Source organism: Lolium perenne, chromosome 3 (genome assembly GCF_019359855.2).
Source record: "Lolium perenne isolate Kyuss_39 chromosome 3, Kyuss_2.0, whole genome shotgun sequence".
Lineage (NCBI taxonomy): Eukaryota > Viridiplantae > Streptophyta > Magnoliopsida > Poales > Poaceae > Lolium > Lolium perenne.
Window position 1 is genome coordinate 13,056,044 of NC_067246.2, and position 15,510 is coordinate 13,071,553.

Genomic DNA, 15,510 nt, shown 5'->3' on the forward strand with positions numbered 1-15,510 from the left:
TGAGCTGAGCTAAAGACTTGTCAAATTACATTAATAAATCACTTACAGACAATAGCAACTGATGATAGATTTGTCGAGGGCCCGGAGATTGTATAACTGAAAAAGTTCGCAAAAGTCAACGCTCACAGAGTATTCTTGGAAGTAGTGCTTATCCTTAACTCGCACCATGATAGCCTCGATCCCTCTCTGTGTGGCATTGGTGTACCATATATGCAAATTACGCATACTTGTTGGTAGCGACCTGACATTCTCGACCAAATCTTTCCCTTGAACAAATTTATATGCTACTTCAGCGATGGGGTAATCGGTTGTGTTTTTTCTAGAACTTTCAACGACCTTCTCGTCAAACATCTTGAGAGGGGGGACCGATCGAACGGGCTGTTCTCCGAGCTGGTGCACTTGTTTCCCTTTTTTTCGGCTGGACCACCGATTGATCGGGTTTTTTCGCCAGCACCATCTCGTCATACGACCTTTCAATAGAACGCCTATAGTCAGATGGCGGCGATGGTGCAGGGTCATATAGATTCTCAACGGTACGCACAACTTTCAACGGATCTAGTGTCTTCTCAAAAGGTATCTCTGGCACTTTCTTAGCAAAATGGGCTTCCACCTCGGACTTACAGGTTTCGATGTTTTCCTCGATAGTTTTTTCCCAAGGTAACTTCTCAATAGGCGGCAGTGATTTCTCCTTTCTAGGTCTCTTCCTAGCCGGCGAACCGTTCCGCTTAACGGGCGCTTTCTTACGCGGGGGATATCGAGATGGTGGACTCGCGCTGGGGTCCCTCTCAGGTAGGTGTGGACTTTGCTGCTCATGTGGACTGCTACTAGGAGGAGTCGATGGCCATTGCTGCTCATGTGGAATTTGCTGCTCATGTGGACTGCTACGAGGAGGAGTCGGTGGCCTTGGCGAAAGGACGATGTATTTCTTGTTCCATAGGGCGAAACCGCGCTTGACATTGCCCATTGTCTTCTCATCGTCACCTCCAGGAAAATCAAGATCCATTGTTTCATAACCCGTCACAACGTCATCCACCCCGACACAAGCATAGCCAGCTGGAATGGGCATATGATGGTGCGTTGCTCCATCTTCATTTGGGTAAACATAGCCGACCGCCACCTTAATGGACATGTTCCTCATTGGCACATGTAGCTCGCAATCTGTCTTCTCCGTTACATAATCCACGGGGTAGCTTGCTCCACATCCTTCAAGATGCGAGGAACCCACACTGCTTCTTCGTTGAGATGGGGCAGCATCGGCTTGAGGATCTTGTAGAAACAACTGCTGATCAGGTGCCCTCTGATTTTTCTCAAGCAGCTGCACCTTACGTTCCAATTCCGCTAACCAGTCTAACTCCTGCTTCTTCTTTCTCGAACGGCTTCTATAAGCTCCGCAAGCACTCTGGCCACGCTTCCTTCATGGTGACACATGGGAGGGCTCGTATTCGTCCAACGTGTTCAGGATTCCCCAGAGCGAGTGTCAGCTCTTCATTCTCTCTATCGGGAATGTACTCTCCCTTTCTAACTTTTTCAATTGCATCTACAAGTTGCGTCGTGACTTCTGCAATTTTTTCCTTCCATTTTCCCATTGTAACGATCTGCCCTGTCTTTGGGTCCAACCCTGCCCCATGCGTGAACAACGATTCCTGCATCCATCAGTTTAGCTTCAAATGCTCTCCATTTTGGAATGACAGTCTTGTAGCCACCTGACCCCAAACGATGGAAATGTATCTTCTTTGCAGCATTTTTCGTATTTCTGACTGATCGGGACACAGCAGTAGATAATTTCTTATACCTCTTAAATGCGGGCCAGTGTGCTTTTATCTTCACTAGACTTTCAGTGAATACTGGATCTTCATCTTCATATTTGGCCCATAAATTTTTCTTCCAGGTCTGGAATTGTGTGGCCATCTTCTTAAGAGTCCATTCCTTGACTTTCTTCTTCTGGCCTTCCGTCATCTTTTCCGGTAGGCTGAAGTGTGTCAGTAGACTGTCCCAAAGAAAAAGTTTTAGAGTATCATTGACATAACTAGCTTCACCCCTCGCGTTCTTCGGCTTATGCCACTCTACAATGCTGATCGGTACATGGTCCCTAACAAGAACTCCAGCTTGATTTATAAATTTACGGAGTACTCTTTGGGTTCCACCGGTTCACCACTATCCTTAAATGCGGTGAGGGCTAACCTACCCTCGCCCGATAGACATTGCGTTGGGCCTCGTTGCTTTCTAACAGATTTGCTCGATGATCCAGAAGGCTAAAATAAAAATCATTCGTTAATAAGTGCAATACAAATAAATCAATGCATCTATTGATGAACATAGCCTTGATATATAAATATACACCTCGCCGGAGTTTGTTAAGGACACTTCGTCGTCTCTTCTTTCTTCAGACTCAAGTCCCTCACCGACATCATTCAGAAATTGTGAGCCGAAATCATCGTCATCTGCATCGGGTTCTCCATCGGGTTCTGGTCCACGGGCACTCTCATATATCAATTTTTGCACCATTTCTTCTTGCTCCTCATCTCGGATGAAGGGGCCGTCCTCCATAGCTCAATGTCACTACAAAATTAAGTGCTATTATTTGATTCATCATGTCATGATCATAACAGATTGCTAGATGGATAACAATTCAAGTGAAGAAAGCAATAACCAAACACAAGATTAAGAGAGTGTGCGAGGCCTTTCACATATATACTTAGGAGTAACATATATTATTGCAATTGTACAATATTGCTAACGATATGAACCCACTGAACAACTCATTTGTGTATTTTCTAGGGTCTAACAATAACTAGCTAGTCTCTATATTTTCTTGCAGAGACCGGGTATGCAAGGACTTAAGCCCAAGTGCACCGCCATGGTATGCAAGGACTTAAGCCCAAGTGCACTGCCATGGTGCCAAGCTCGGGCGCCACCACGTTGAGTAGCCTCAGCCCGTGGACGCACGACAGGGTCTTAGTTAGAGTCAAAAGGCAGCCCATTTAAACCCCTGATTTTGCTGACCCGACACGGCGGTTGGCGACGTCGACAACCACTCACGGACGCCGTGGCGCCATCGATTACCCAATAACTGAGCGGGCCGTGGCGCCGTATAGTTGTTCTCTCCGATCGCCATGAGATTTTTTTATCAACATTGATAGATGACCACAACCCTGCAGCACCGTCCCGAGCTCCTCCTTTTCCTGAGCTCGACGCCGCCGCGACGCTGCTCTACGCGGCCCCTGCTCCGCGTCGTTGGCTGCTGCCCCATCGATTGGCCACGTCGACGGCCTCGGCGCCACCGAGCTGTTCGACCGCCTCCTGCCCACCATGCCCTGGAACACCCTCATCGACACCGTCATGGGGGAGCTGCACGCGCGGGGCAAGACTCTCCACAACGTCGCCGAGGTGCTGAGGGCGGTGCCCATCGACCCGCACGTCGTCGCCGCCATCAAGGCCGCCTACGGCCTCGGCTGCGACCTCAGGGTCCTCTGCGACGCCAACCTCTTCTTCATCGAGACCATCCTCAACCACCATGGCCTCCGGGGCTACTTCTCCGAGATCAACACCAACCCGAGCCACGTCGATGCCGACGGCCGCCTCCGCATCGCGCCGCACCACGACTACCACGCTGGCCCGCACGGCAGCGGCCTCGGCACCTGCCCGCCCAACATGTGCAAGGGCCAGGTGCTCGACCGCACCCGTGTTGGCATTTCATCGAACACCCTGAGCGCGGTGGTGACGAAGACCCTGAGCGCGGCGGCCGGCCTTGGCATAGGCGTCTGCTAGCGTGGTGGCGACGAAGACGGAGGATAGGCGGCGTGGCGAGGCGGCATGGCCGGCGTCGGCGGACTACGTTGCTTGCCGGCGAGCGGGGGGAGGGGGACAAGGGGAGGAGGCGCGGGGACTCACCTGCTTGCCGGCGAGCGGGGGGAGCGGCGGTGGCTTGGCGCCGGGAGGTGCGTCGGGGAGCTACGCCGGGGAGCGGGGCGTGGCTGCGGCGGACGACGGCGGACGACTGCGGGGAAATGTCGATGAATGTTGGTCGATTCGCAGCGGCTAAGGGAAGAAACCGTGGAGAGGACCTTTGGTACCGGTTCTCCCCACCAACCGGTACCAAAGGCCTTTGGTACCGGTTCTCCCCAACAACCGGTACCAAAGGGTTTTTTTTTCTGTTTTGCTATTTCTTTTTCTTTTTCTGTTTTGCTATTTCTATTTTTGTTTCTGTTTCTATTTTAAATGTTCATATATACTATATAATGTTCATATTTGCACGCATTTTTAAATGTTCATATATACTATATAATGTTCATATTTGCACGCATTTTTAAATGTTCATATATACTATATAATATTCATATTTGCACGCTTTTTTGTAATGGGCGCTTTATTTCCTCGACAATCTTACCTCGGGCCAAATGACGGAGGAAACGGGCGGGAAGAAAAGGGCGGGAGGAAAAGGGCGGGAGGAAAAGGGCGGGGAGAAAAGGGCGGGAGAAATGGGCGGGAGGAAAAGGGCGGGAGGAAAAGGGCGGGAGGAAAAGGGCGGGAAGAAAAGGGCGGGAGGAAAAGGGCGGGAAATAATGGGCGGGAATAAAAATTTATTACGATTGAACTGGAATTAAAGTACATAGCTCAACTGAAAATTAAGATACATGGCCAGATTAAGTCACAATTGGCCGAACTTGTTTTCGAATGTTGGAGTGATTCAGTCATAGTCGTGCCTAGCCCTATAAACGTCGCCACTGTAGTCGTCGTAGTCGCCGACGTCGTCGTCGCTGGCATCGGGGTCGCGGTAGTCGAACCTCGGCGGGTGAGCACGCGTAGGCTGAGACTGAGGGTAGCGCAGGCGGGGGCCACGGTAGGCCATGATGCTCTAGAGGGTCCGGCCGCGCCACCACAGCCGACAGCAGGCCTCGTTGAAGTTCGAAGGAGGCAGGCCGTCCTCCTCGTGCCTGACAAGCGCACTCTCACGCCGATTGATGAAGAAGCCGTCCCAAGTCGGGATGTAGTCGGGATGCCACTGGGGATTCCTCCGCTGCTCTGGCGTGAGCTCGAAGTACTAGTGGTTCGTGATGGCCATCTGGCGTGCCATACCTAGAGGGACAGGAGGGACCGGTACGCCTCCAACGCTCAAAGTCCAGTCGGTGGGGACGCGGTAGCCCGGCGGGCAGGGGTAGTTCAAGCCGCAAAGCGCCTCCGCCTCCCGGGGGGTTAGAGATACGATGGAAGCCATGGGAGGGAGTGATGAGGTTTGCAGATATGAGTCTAGATGTGATATGGAAATGGAGGCCAAGCCTACATATATATAGTGAAAAATGGCAGGAAGACGGAGGCGGGAAGCGATGGAAAGCGCGGGAAGAAAATTGGCGGGAACACAGTGGCGCGGGAAGAAAATTGGCGGGAACGCAGTGGCACCGATGATGATGAGGAGGAGGAAGAAGAGGAACCCAGAGCTGGTGGCTTCATCGTGGCTGACGCTGATGATGATGAGGAGGAGGAAGAAGAGGAACCCAGAGCTGGTGGTGAGCATATGGAGGAACAAGAGGAAGCCAGATGGATGGAGGAAAGGGTTGGGAAATCTCCCGTGGCGGAACTTCTCGAAGATGTCGTTGGTGCACACACCATACGGCTTCTTCGGAAGTTCCACCTCAGAATTTTTTTCCTGCAAGCCCGTGAAAGACTCCATCTCCTCTAACAGTGTTGGGGAAAGGGTTGGGAAATCTCCCGTGGCGGAAAATCTCGAAGATGTCATTGGTGCAAACGTCCTACGGCATCTTCGGAAGTTCCGCCTTGGAATTTTTTTCCTGCAAGCCCGTGAAAGACTCCATCTCCTCTAACAGTGTTGGGGAAAGGGCTGGGAAATCTCCCGTGGCGGAACTTCTCGAAGATGTCATTGGTGCACACGCCCTACGGCATCTTCGGAAGTTCTGCCTCGGAATTTTTTTCCTGCAAGCACGTGAAAGACTCCATCTCCTCTAACAGTGTTGGGGAAAGGGTTGGGAAATCTCCCGTGGCGGAGATTCTCGAAGATGCCGTTGGTGCTCACGCCCTATGACATCTTCGGAAGCTCCGCCTCGGAAAAATTTCCCTGCAAGCCCGTGAAAGCTACTTAACTAGTAAAACAAGCCAACCATCTCCATTGTTAATATCTTACATACAGTAACATCATTACACAAAAATATATGGGAAAGTGATTTCCATATTGAGATACACAAGTTATGATCCCTATCTAGTCTTCTGAGTTTTCTTTGGTTTGGTAGACATGTCCTTCACATAAAAAACCTGAGCCACTTTACTGGCTAGGACGAATGGTTCGGTGTCGTACCCTAGATTCTTGAGATCCACTGTAGTCATTCCGTACTGCGGGTCTACCTGTACCCCGTCTTTCAGGTTGAACCATTTGCACAGGAACAAAGGGACCTTGAAAGTAGGTCCATAGTCAAGTTCCCATATCTCCTCTATGTACCCATAATATGTGACCTTCTTCCCATTGTCCTCTGCTGCATCAAAGCGGACACCACTGTTTTGGTTGGTGCTCTTTTTATCTTGGGCGATCGTGTAAAATGTATTCCCATTTATCTCGTACCCTTGAAAAGTCGATATAGTCGAAGATGGTTGCTTGGCCAACAAGTATAGCTGTTCTTCATCAGTGCCATTAATGAGACGTGTTTGCAACCAACCGCCGAAAGTCTTCATTTGTTCTCCATCAATCCAATCTTCACGTTGCTCCGGGTATTCCGAGCGTAAAATATTCTTGTGTTCCACTATATACAGAGCCACCAAACTGGAATTATGTAGAACTGTGTAGTGTGCTTGCGTGAAGGAATGTCCATCCATACACATTATTGCTTTCTTTCCTAGCGTGCCTTTTCCATGCAGTCTCCCCTCATAGCGCGATTCAGGAACACCGATCGGCTTAAGGTCAGGAATAAAGTCAACACAAAACTCAATGACCTCCTCTGTTCCATATCCTTTGGAGATGCTTCCTTCTGGCCTAGCACGGTTATGAACATATTTCTTTAAGACTCCCATGAATCTCTCAAAAGGGAACATGTTGTGTAGAAATACAGGACCGAAAACGCCAATCTCTTCGACCAGGTGAACGAGGAGATGCGTCATAATATTGAAGAAGGATGGTGGGAACACCAACTCGAAGCTGACTAGACATTGCACCACATCCTTCTGTAAATTTTGTAGAGTTAGTGGATTGATCACCTTCTGAGAAATTGCATTGAGGAACGCACATAGCTTCACAATGGGTACTCAAACATTTTCCGGCAGAAGCCCACTCAATGCAACCAAAAGTAATTGTGTCATAATCATGTGGCAGTCATGAGACTTTAGGTTTTGAAACTTTTTCTCTGACATGTTTATTATTCCCTTTATATTCGACGAGAAGCCAGACGGGACCTTGATGCTACTCAGGACTTCAAAAAATATCTCCTTCTCTTCTTTGGTAAGAGCGTAGCTGGCAGTATCTTGATACTTCTCTGGATTCAGGTTGTTCCCTTCGTGGATACATTGCTGGTCCTGCCGTGCATCCGGTGTATCTTTTGTCTTCCCATACGGGCCCAAGAAGTTTAGCAGGTTCACGCAAAGATTTTTCGTCACGTGCATCACGTCGATTGCAGAGTGAACCTCTAGGATTTTCCAATAGAGTAGCTCCCAACATATAGACATCTTCTTCCAAATGGGTACGTGTCCGTCAACATCATGCGGAACAGATTGTCCGCCAGGACCCTTTCCAAAGATCACTTTTAAATCCTTGACCATATCATATATAACATCCCCAGTAGGGCGGGTAGGCTTCGTTCGGTAATCTGCCTCACCTCTGAAATGCTTTCCTCTCTTTCTTACGTGATGTTGTTTTGGAAGAAATCGACGATGCCCGAAGTACACATTCTTGTTTCCCAAATATATACTGTCAGTCTCACCTAAACAGTGTGTGCATGCATTGTATCCCTTGTTTGACTGTCCTGAAATGTTACTAAGAGAAGGCCAATCATTGTTGGTTACAAACAACAACGCTCATAGGTTAAATTCCTTTTGTTCATGCTCATCCCACACAGGTACACCTTCTTCACACCACAACTGTAAAAGTTCTTCAACCAATGGCCTCGGGTACACATCAATGTCGTTGCCGGGTTGCCTCAGGCCTTGGATGAGCACTGGCATCATAATGAACTTCCGCTTCATGCACAACCAAGGAGGAAGGTTCTAGATACATAGAGTCACTGGCCAGGTGCTATGACTGGAGCTCTGCTCCCCGAAAGGATTAAAGCCATCTGTACTTAGACCAAATCTTAAGTTCCTTGCGTCATCTAAAAATGACTTGAACTCTCTATCGATTTTTCTCCACTGCGACCCATCAGCGGGGTGTCTCAGCATCACATCTTTCTTACGGTCCTCTTTGTGCCATCGCAACAACTTGGCATGTTCTTTGTTTTGGAACAAACGTTTCAACCGTGGTATTATAGGAGCATACCACATCAGCTTGGCAGGAACCCTCTTCCTGGGGCACGACTCGCTCTCAACATCACCAGGGTCATCTCGCCTGATCTTATACTGCAATGCACCACATACCGGGCATGCATTCAAATTCTCGTACTCCTCGCGGTAGACGATGCAGTCATTGATGCATGCATGTATCTTCTGCACCTCTAATCCTAGAGGGCAAACAACCTTCTTTGCTTCATACGTACTAGAGGGAAATACGTTCTCCCCTGGAAGCATCTTCTTTATTATTTTCAGTAACTTTTCAAATCCCTTGTCAGAATTACCATTCTCTGCCTTCCATTGCAGCAATTCTAGTGTGGTACCCAGCTTTTTCTGGCCATCTTCGCAATTTGGGTACAACAGTTTGTTGTGATCCTCTAACATTTTCTCCAACTTCAACCTCTCCTTTTCACTTCCGCAGTTTATCTTCGCATCAAGAATGGCCCGACCCAAATCGTCATCGGGCTCATAAAAAATGGGCTCATAAAAAATGGGCTCTTCTTCAGCTTCGTCTCCCCCCATTCTACTATCACCGTCTTCAGTGAACATAGGATAGTTGTCATCATCCTCTTCTTCTTCGTTGTCTTCCATTATAACCCCTCTTTCTCCGTGCTTGGTCCAACAATTATAGCCGGGCATGAAACCGTTCTCAAGCAGGTGGACGTGAAGGGTTTTTGAGGTAGAGTAATCCTTCGTATTCTTACAGGAACTACATGGACAACAAATGAAACCATTCGACCGCCTGTTTGCCTCAGCCACGTTGAGAAAATAATGCATGTCATCGGTCACCGTACATCATGAATATATGAGTGACCAAATTAATTAATATTCAAGTTCATCACATAAAACTAAGTTTTTTTATAAAAAAGAAGAGGCTCACCGAGGTGGTGTCGGCTAGGGGACGACGCTGGCGATCGGCGGCGGTGAGGACGGGGACGATACTAAAACCAACAAATCATACTTTAATTTGAGCTCAAATTTCATATAAAAAGAATGAAATCCCTAACTTAGGCATTTCATCGAACACCTTGCTCGCACTAGAAAAATGATATGAGTTAAACTAGCAAAGAAATGAGCTAAATTAGGAACGCCGGAAGAAAGGATGATATAGCTAACCCTTGGATAGATGGGTGCCGTCAATCTTGACAAAATGGTGGAGAAAAATGGTGACTTGTTGGAGTGTGAGAGGAGGAAAATATTTGGAAATGTGAGAGGAGAAGGAAAAATGGAGCTGCTCAGTGGCTCGGGTGGAGAAATAGGCAGGAGACCCTTTAGTACCAGTTCTTTATATGAACCAGTACTAAAGGTGCAGCGCTGGCCCCACCTCCGCCTCAAATTTGGCGCGAAACACTTTCGTACCGGTTCGTAACACGAACCGGTACGATAGATCCTTAACGAACTGGTATTAAAGTTTCTCGGTGACCTGGGCAGTTAAACCGGTACTAATGTAGCCTTTAGTACCGGTTCGTAAGGAAACCGGTACTAAAGGTGAAATCCTTTGCCTGTTTTTCTACTAGTGACGGTGGTATTTTTCCTCCTCCTCCAAGTTTCCTCCTCTATATAAAGGAGAGAAGGGGCAGCCCTTGAGCCAACCCTATCCGCCACCTCTCCTCCCTCCTCCTTATTCCTGCGCTGGCTTGGCGAAGCCCTGCAGGAATTTCTCCTCCACCACCACCACCATGCCATCGTGCTGCTGGGATTCCGAGGGGATCTACTACCTCCGCTGCCCGCTGGAATGGGGAGAGGAAGGTCTTTATCGACTCCGTACGTGTGACCGAGTACGGAAGTGCTGCCGGATCGCATAGATTATATCTTGGCTTCGAGGGTTAGTTCTCATCTATCTCGTTGCACATATCTCATAGATTATATCTTGGCTTTTCCATAGATTGGATCTTGGTTTTATTCGTCTTTGCGGTAGAATTTTTTTGTTTTCCATGCAACGAACCCTACAAACGTAAGTGCCAGCGATACACACCGCTACCCCCGGCAAATAGGCTAGGCGCCAGCGGTAACAAATACCGCCGGAGAATTGGAGAAGGCGCCGGCGATAAGTTGGAGTTACCACCGGCACATGGCAAAGGTGCATTGCCGTGTTCCGAAACGGCACTGCCGTGTCTATTGCCAACATGGCAAAGACCTTTTTCGCCGTAGTGATATATATATATAGGTATATATACACAGTCACACACTATTCAGATGCGCCTGTTAGACCACCTAAAAATCCTTTGATAAGTTCTGTATAAACGAAAATGTGAACAAACAAATAGAGAAAGACATGCCATATACAAATTCTATATGTATCATTTTATATGCACATCCCAATTGGAAGGTTCATCCATCCCTAACATGAAATACTATAGCGATTGTCATAATACTATAAAAACAAGCATTACTCATGAAAAATATCCAGCATCATGTTTCTCTAATTAGAAGTTGCGGCTTCGATTTATCTATCGGATGTCGCACACACACGGAGAGAAAGGATTTCGCAGAACATACAAAAAAACATATGGCTGGCGTAATGGATTCATTTTCTTTGTATTGACTATCAAGAGTCTCTCCAAAAAACATGCATACAAACATATTGTGTTATCATCAACTAATTAACTAAAGGAATATAATTCATTTTTTATCCAAAGGTATCAAGAGAAAATAGTACAGATAATAAACATTCAAAAGAATTATTTCTAATTTTCTTTATTAAAACAGTTGGAGAAATCTCGTGTTCTTAAAAGTCTAGATCTTGCGGATGCGTGGAGTTGTAATCTTCGCTTTGATGAAGTGCTCAAAGGGTTTGGGTTCATCAAGAATAGTGAAAATGGCTTATGTTTAGAAGAAAATAAGTGAGAGCGCACTAGCATTTTGAAAAATTTATGTGGATGACATATTGTTGATTGGAAATGATGTATCTTTTCTTGACACAATTAAGACTTCACAAAAAAATAGTTTTTCAATGAAGGACTTGGGCGAGGAAACATACATATGAAGGATTAAGATCTACAGAGATAGATCAATGTTCCCAATAGGTATGGAAAGCGCCAAGAAGGTGTTCTTGCCGGTGTAGCAAGGGAAAGGTTTGAGTAAGATTTTATACGCATCTAAGATTGGATCACTCATGCACTCCATGATATATACACGACCAGATGTATCCTATGCTTGGTGTGGCATACGAGGACGTTTGGATCAAGAAGTTCGTCACCGAGCTTGGTGTGGTTCCGAAAACTCTAGATCCTATGAAGCGCTATTGTGACAATAGTGGCGCCACATCCCTGGACAGCGAGCCAAAGTGCCACCAGAGACGCAAACATATACAGTGCCGATTCCACCTCATTCATGAATGTGTGGAGCATGGAGACATAAAGATATGCAAAATACACATGGACCGGAATGTGTGAGATCCAATGACGAAGTCTCTACCACACGAAAAACATGGAAAATAAAGGAATGCCATTGGTGTTATGTGCTTAAGCATTGACTAGATTATTGACTCTTGTGGAAATGGGAGAGTGTCGGAAATATGCCCTAGAGGCAATAATAATGTTGTCAATATGTTGTCGTTCTCTACTCATAATGTGTTAGCATTTACTTGGTTCCCTAGACCATGAGAGTATTGTAGACCTTGATACAGGAAGGATGCTTTGGGGTCATCAAACGTTGCATAGTAACAGGGTAATTATAAATAGGTGACTTTCGGGTACACCAGAAAGTATGTTGTGGTGCTAGATATGTCAAGACTGGGATTTTCCCCTCCCGCGATGGAGAGATACACTCTGGGTCAAATTGGTATTACGATATACAACATCGCCTAGGAATGTATTGTGAATAATGAGTTAATCACGGAGAAAACGGAATAAAAAACAAAAAAAAATAGTGCAAACTATTTAATCAGGATATCTAGGTATAGTAAGGAGTTGATCACAGGGATACCTTCAAAGTATCGGGTCGTGTTGTGTAACGTGTCGTGATTCAAAATGAATTGTATGCGGTAATACAAGGTTCGCTCGATAATGATCGTTGATAATATGTGGGCGTCATTATGTGTGTCAATATCCCGCTGACCAGCAGGTTTTGCAAACATGTCCACTTATGCTCGAACATTTAGGGTCACACGCTTAACGATTAGCAACATCTAGGAATTCTAAGATATGATGGTGAATGAGAGAGCAGGGTCCTGCAAGTGTTTCGGAGGATCACAGAAGTGCTACCGGAGGTTCCGGAGTGGTCATGTGATGTCCAGAAGTGTTTCAGAAAGTATTGAAAGGTACTGCAATGTAGTGGAAGCTTCCAAAAGGTCTAGAAGGTTCAATAATATTCTGGAACATTCCAGAAGGTCCCCTACCTAGGCAGCACCTACAGGGCAAGGCACCAAGGTAGTGGGGGGGGGGGGGTGACAAGGTATTAACTTGTCAATGCCTACAAGTTGTAGACTAGGGTTTCGTGGAAAGTAGAGGGCAAGTAGATCTCGAAGGTTTCAGCCGAAAAGGTGCTCGACTGCTAAAAACTAGGGTTGTGTTGACAATGAATCGATCCCCTCTTTCTCCCTCGACTCCCCCTTATATAGGAGGCGGAGCCGAGGGTTTCGTGACATACAAGTTACAAACAGCGGGAGACTTTTTGATTTCGTCCCGTATAATTACATGTCTCTATTCCTAATATATCTCTAACTTCCATATCGACGCTTTATTGGGCTTCCGGGCTTCGTAATCTTCGGGTCGTGGGCCTTCAGTAAACCCCGGGTACCTTCTTCGGCAGGCCCATTGGGATGCCTATGTCGATAGTCTCGAGATTTTGCTTGAATCGTAGAATTGAGTAAAATCTCCATCATTATAATTAACACACCATTTCTTCGAGTTACTAGACAATCTTCATAAAATAATTATATATTGTGCAGGGATAATGGTAAATGGGGCTGGTTCATCTGACGGATCAGGTACCAGTTAACTGCTCTCGTGGCAATCCCGCAAGAACCTACTTCAAGGTCAAGTCCCTGGACTCGACCCCGGTATACTGGCGTAATTCGACATGTGCCGCTTAAGGTCTTACCATGATCCGAATTCCAGTCATGTTTTATCGGGTACCTAACGCGTCTGTTAGGATTTTTCTTCACATCTGTTGATACGGGAAAAAGTAGCAGAGCGCATTCAGGTGCGATACTACGCCACACAGGACAGATCTCGGGGACTTACCATCGTAAAATATTACGGCATTCAGAGATTTTTTCGCGACGGACGCGCTCTGAGAATATATTGTCGAGTGCCTTTTCCGGCTGCTGGAATGGCATATTTATTCGAGTCATATGATGTGGTATTATCTTGACCTCCCGATGGGTGTATATGAAGAGTTATGTTTTAACTCGAAGATGTACAAAATCACTCCTCATATTTCATCGGGTGCGCGACCAGCGCTCCCGATGGGAGTAGCCCCCGAGGCTACAGCCAAGTGCTTGTACTTGGTTGTAGGCTCACCTTTTTGCTGCTTTGTCGCTATATTGTCAGCTTCCCATCTTTTTCATTTTTATCGGGTGCGCGACCAGCGCTCCCGATGGGAGTAGCCCCCGAGGCTACAGGCAAGTACTTGTACTTGGTTGTAGGCTCAATTTTGTTTTTATCTTGTATCAACTCGATATTTTCTTTTGTCGCCTCTCCCTCTTATCAGAAATATGAACCATATTTCTGATAAGAGTATCCCCCGAGCGTGTGACCAAATGCCTTGTATTTGATCACAAGCTCCCGATGCTTTTCTGGTTAGCTCACTCGTTGTTTTCGCTGTCGCTATATTTGATAGAACCACCCGATATTTTCCTTCATGATGACATCATTGCTGACGATAGCCACGACCACCTCCTTGAAAACCACGGCTCTTGTCACGTCGCTCAAATGTGGGTCCAAAGTTCCGCACGGTCGACACGTTGCGCAAGTGAGGGACACACGTCCTCCGCAATTACCGGCACGCGCGCAGTAACTTCTGTCCAGTAACTTCTTGCCGAAAAGACGATTGTACCCTTATTGACACGCGTAAGGCGTAAGATGCATTTTCCTTTCATCCAACGGTGCGACGAATCGGTTCCTCTCTATAAAATCGCCCCTTCGTCCTCATTCTCCCCCTTCGCTGCGCCGCTCTTCTCTCTCCTCTCTCCAGTTCCGCCATTGCCGTGCTCAAACTCCTCGCGCTCGTGCTTCCAATCCTCCCTTTTCTCCACTAGAGCTCTGCTTTATGCCGCCGCGCACCAAACTGCTGCGACACACCGCACCAGGGTCCAACGCAACGATGGAGAACATGGAGATCTCTGGATGGGAGAGATCTAAAATCTCCAACCAAGACCAAAAGACCCTCAAGAAGCTTGGCCTGGACAAGAAGGAGGGCTCACTGACCTTCCCCGGCGACGAAAGCTTCCCGAGTCTTCCCATTGGGTACCGGGTAACTTTTATCGACCACTTCATTCGCGGTCTTTCCACCCCCATCCACGAGTTTCACCGTGGACTTCTCTTTGTTTACGGGATTCAGCTGCATCAGCTGACCCCCAACTCCATCCTCCATATCTCGATTTCCATCACCCTGTGCGAGTGCTTCCTCGGGACCCATCCTCATTGGGGCCTGTGGAAGCGCATTTTCTATCTCCGGCGCAACAGCTCCCGCAATGTCGCCTACAATGTGGGCGGCATTGTCATCTGCGTCCATCCCGAGGTTGACTACTTCAATGTCAAATTCCCCGACTCCGTCCAAGGGTGGCGCTGGAGATGGTTGTACGTCCAGGAGGAGTACAACAACTCTCAAGAATACAACATCGCTCCTTTTGATGGTGCCGCAAAAATCCTCAGGTGCCAATCCTGGGACGCTGAAGCTACTGCCGAAGAAAGGACAGCTACGGATGCTCTGATGAAGCGCATCCACGAGCTGCAGAAAACCCGCGGTGAAGAACTGTCGGGTGTCCAAATTACTATTTATTTCCTTAGGATCAGGGTGCAGCCTCTCCAGGCTCGCAAAAACCCACTTTGGATGTATGCTGGCGAGAAAGATGTTGATCGCCTATCC

The 15,510-nt window shown here is 47.4% G+C and overlaps 1 protein-coding gene across 1 annotated transcript; it reads left to right on the forward strand.

Annotated features, from left to right (window-relative positions):
* Positions 1–1,242: 1,242 nt before the first annotated feature.
* LOC127321481 (inorganic pyrophosphatase 1-like) lies at positions 1,243–3,768 on the forward strand. Its single transcript, XM_071827066.1, has 2 exons — positions 1,243–1,438; positions 3,188–3,768. Exons 1-2 carry the CDS (start codon positions 1,243–1,245, stop codon positions 3,766–3,768), a joined length of 777 nt encoding a protein of 258 aa, XP_071683167.1.
* The last annotated feature ends 11,742 nt before the right edge of the window (positions 3,769–15,510 follow it).

What these genes read in the sequence shown, in the direction of transcription:
- LOC127321481 (XM_071827066.1), top strand. Translation starts at nt 1,243, where the DNA reads ATGGGGCAGCATCGGCTTGAGGATCTTGTAGAAACAACTGCTGATCAG. An exon ending in GGTGACACATGGGAGGGCTC is followed by an intron (nt 1,439 to 3,187) that starts GTATTCGTCCAA and finishes CCTTTTCCTGAG; the next exon opens with CTCGACGCCGCCGCGACGCT.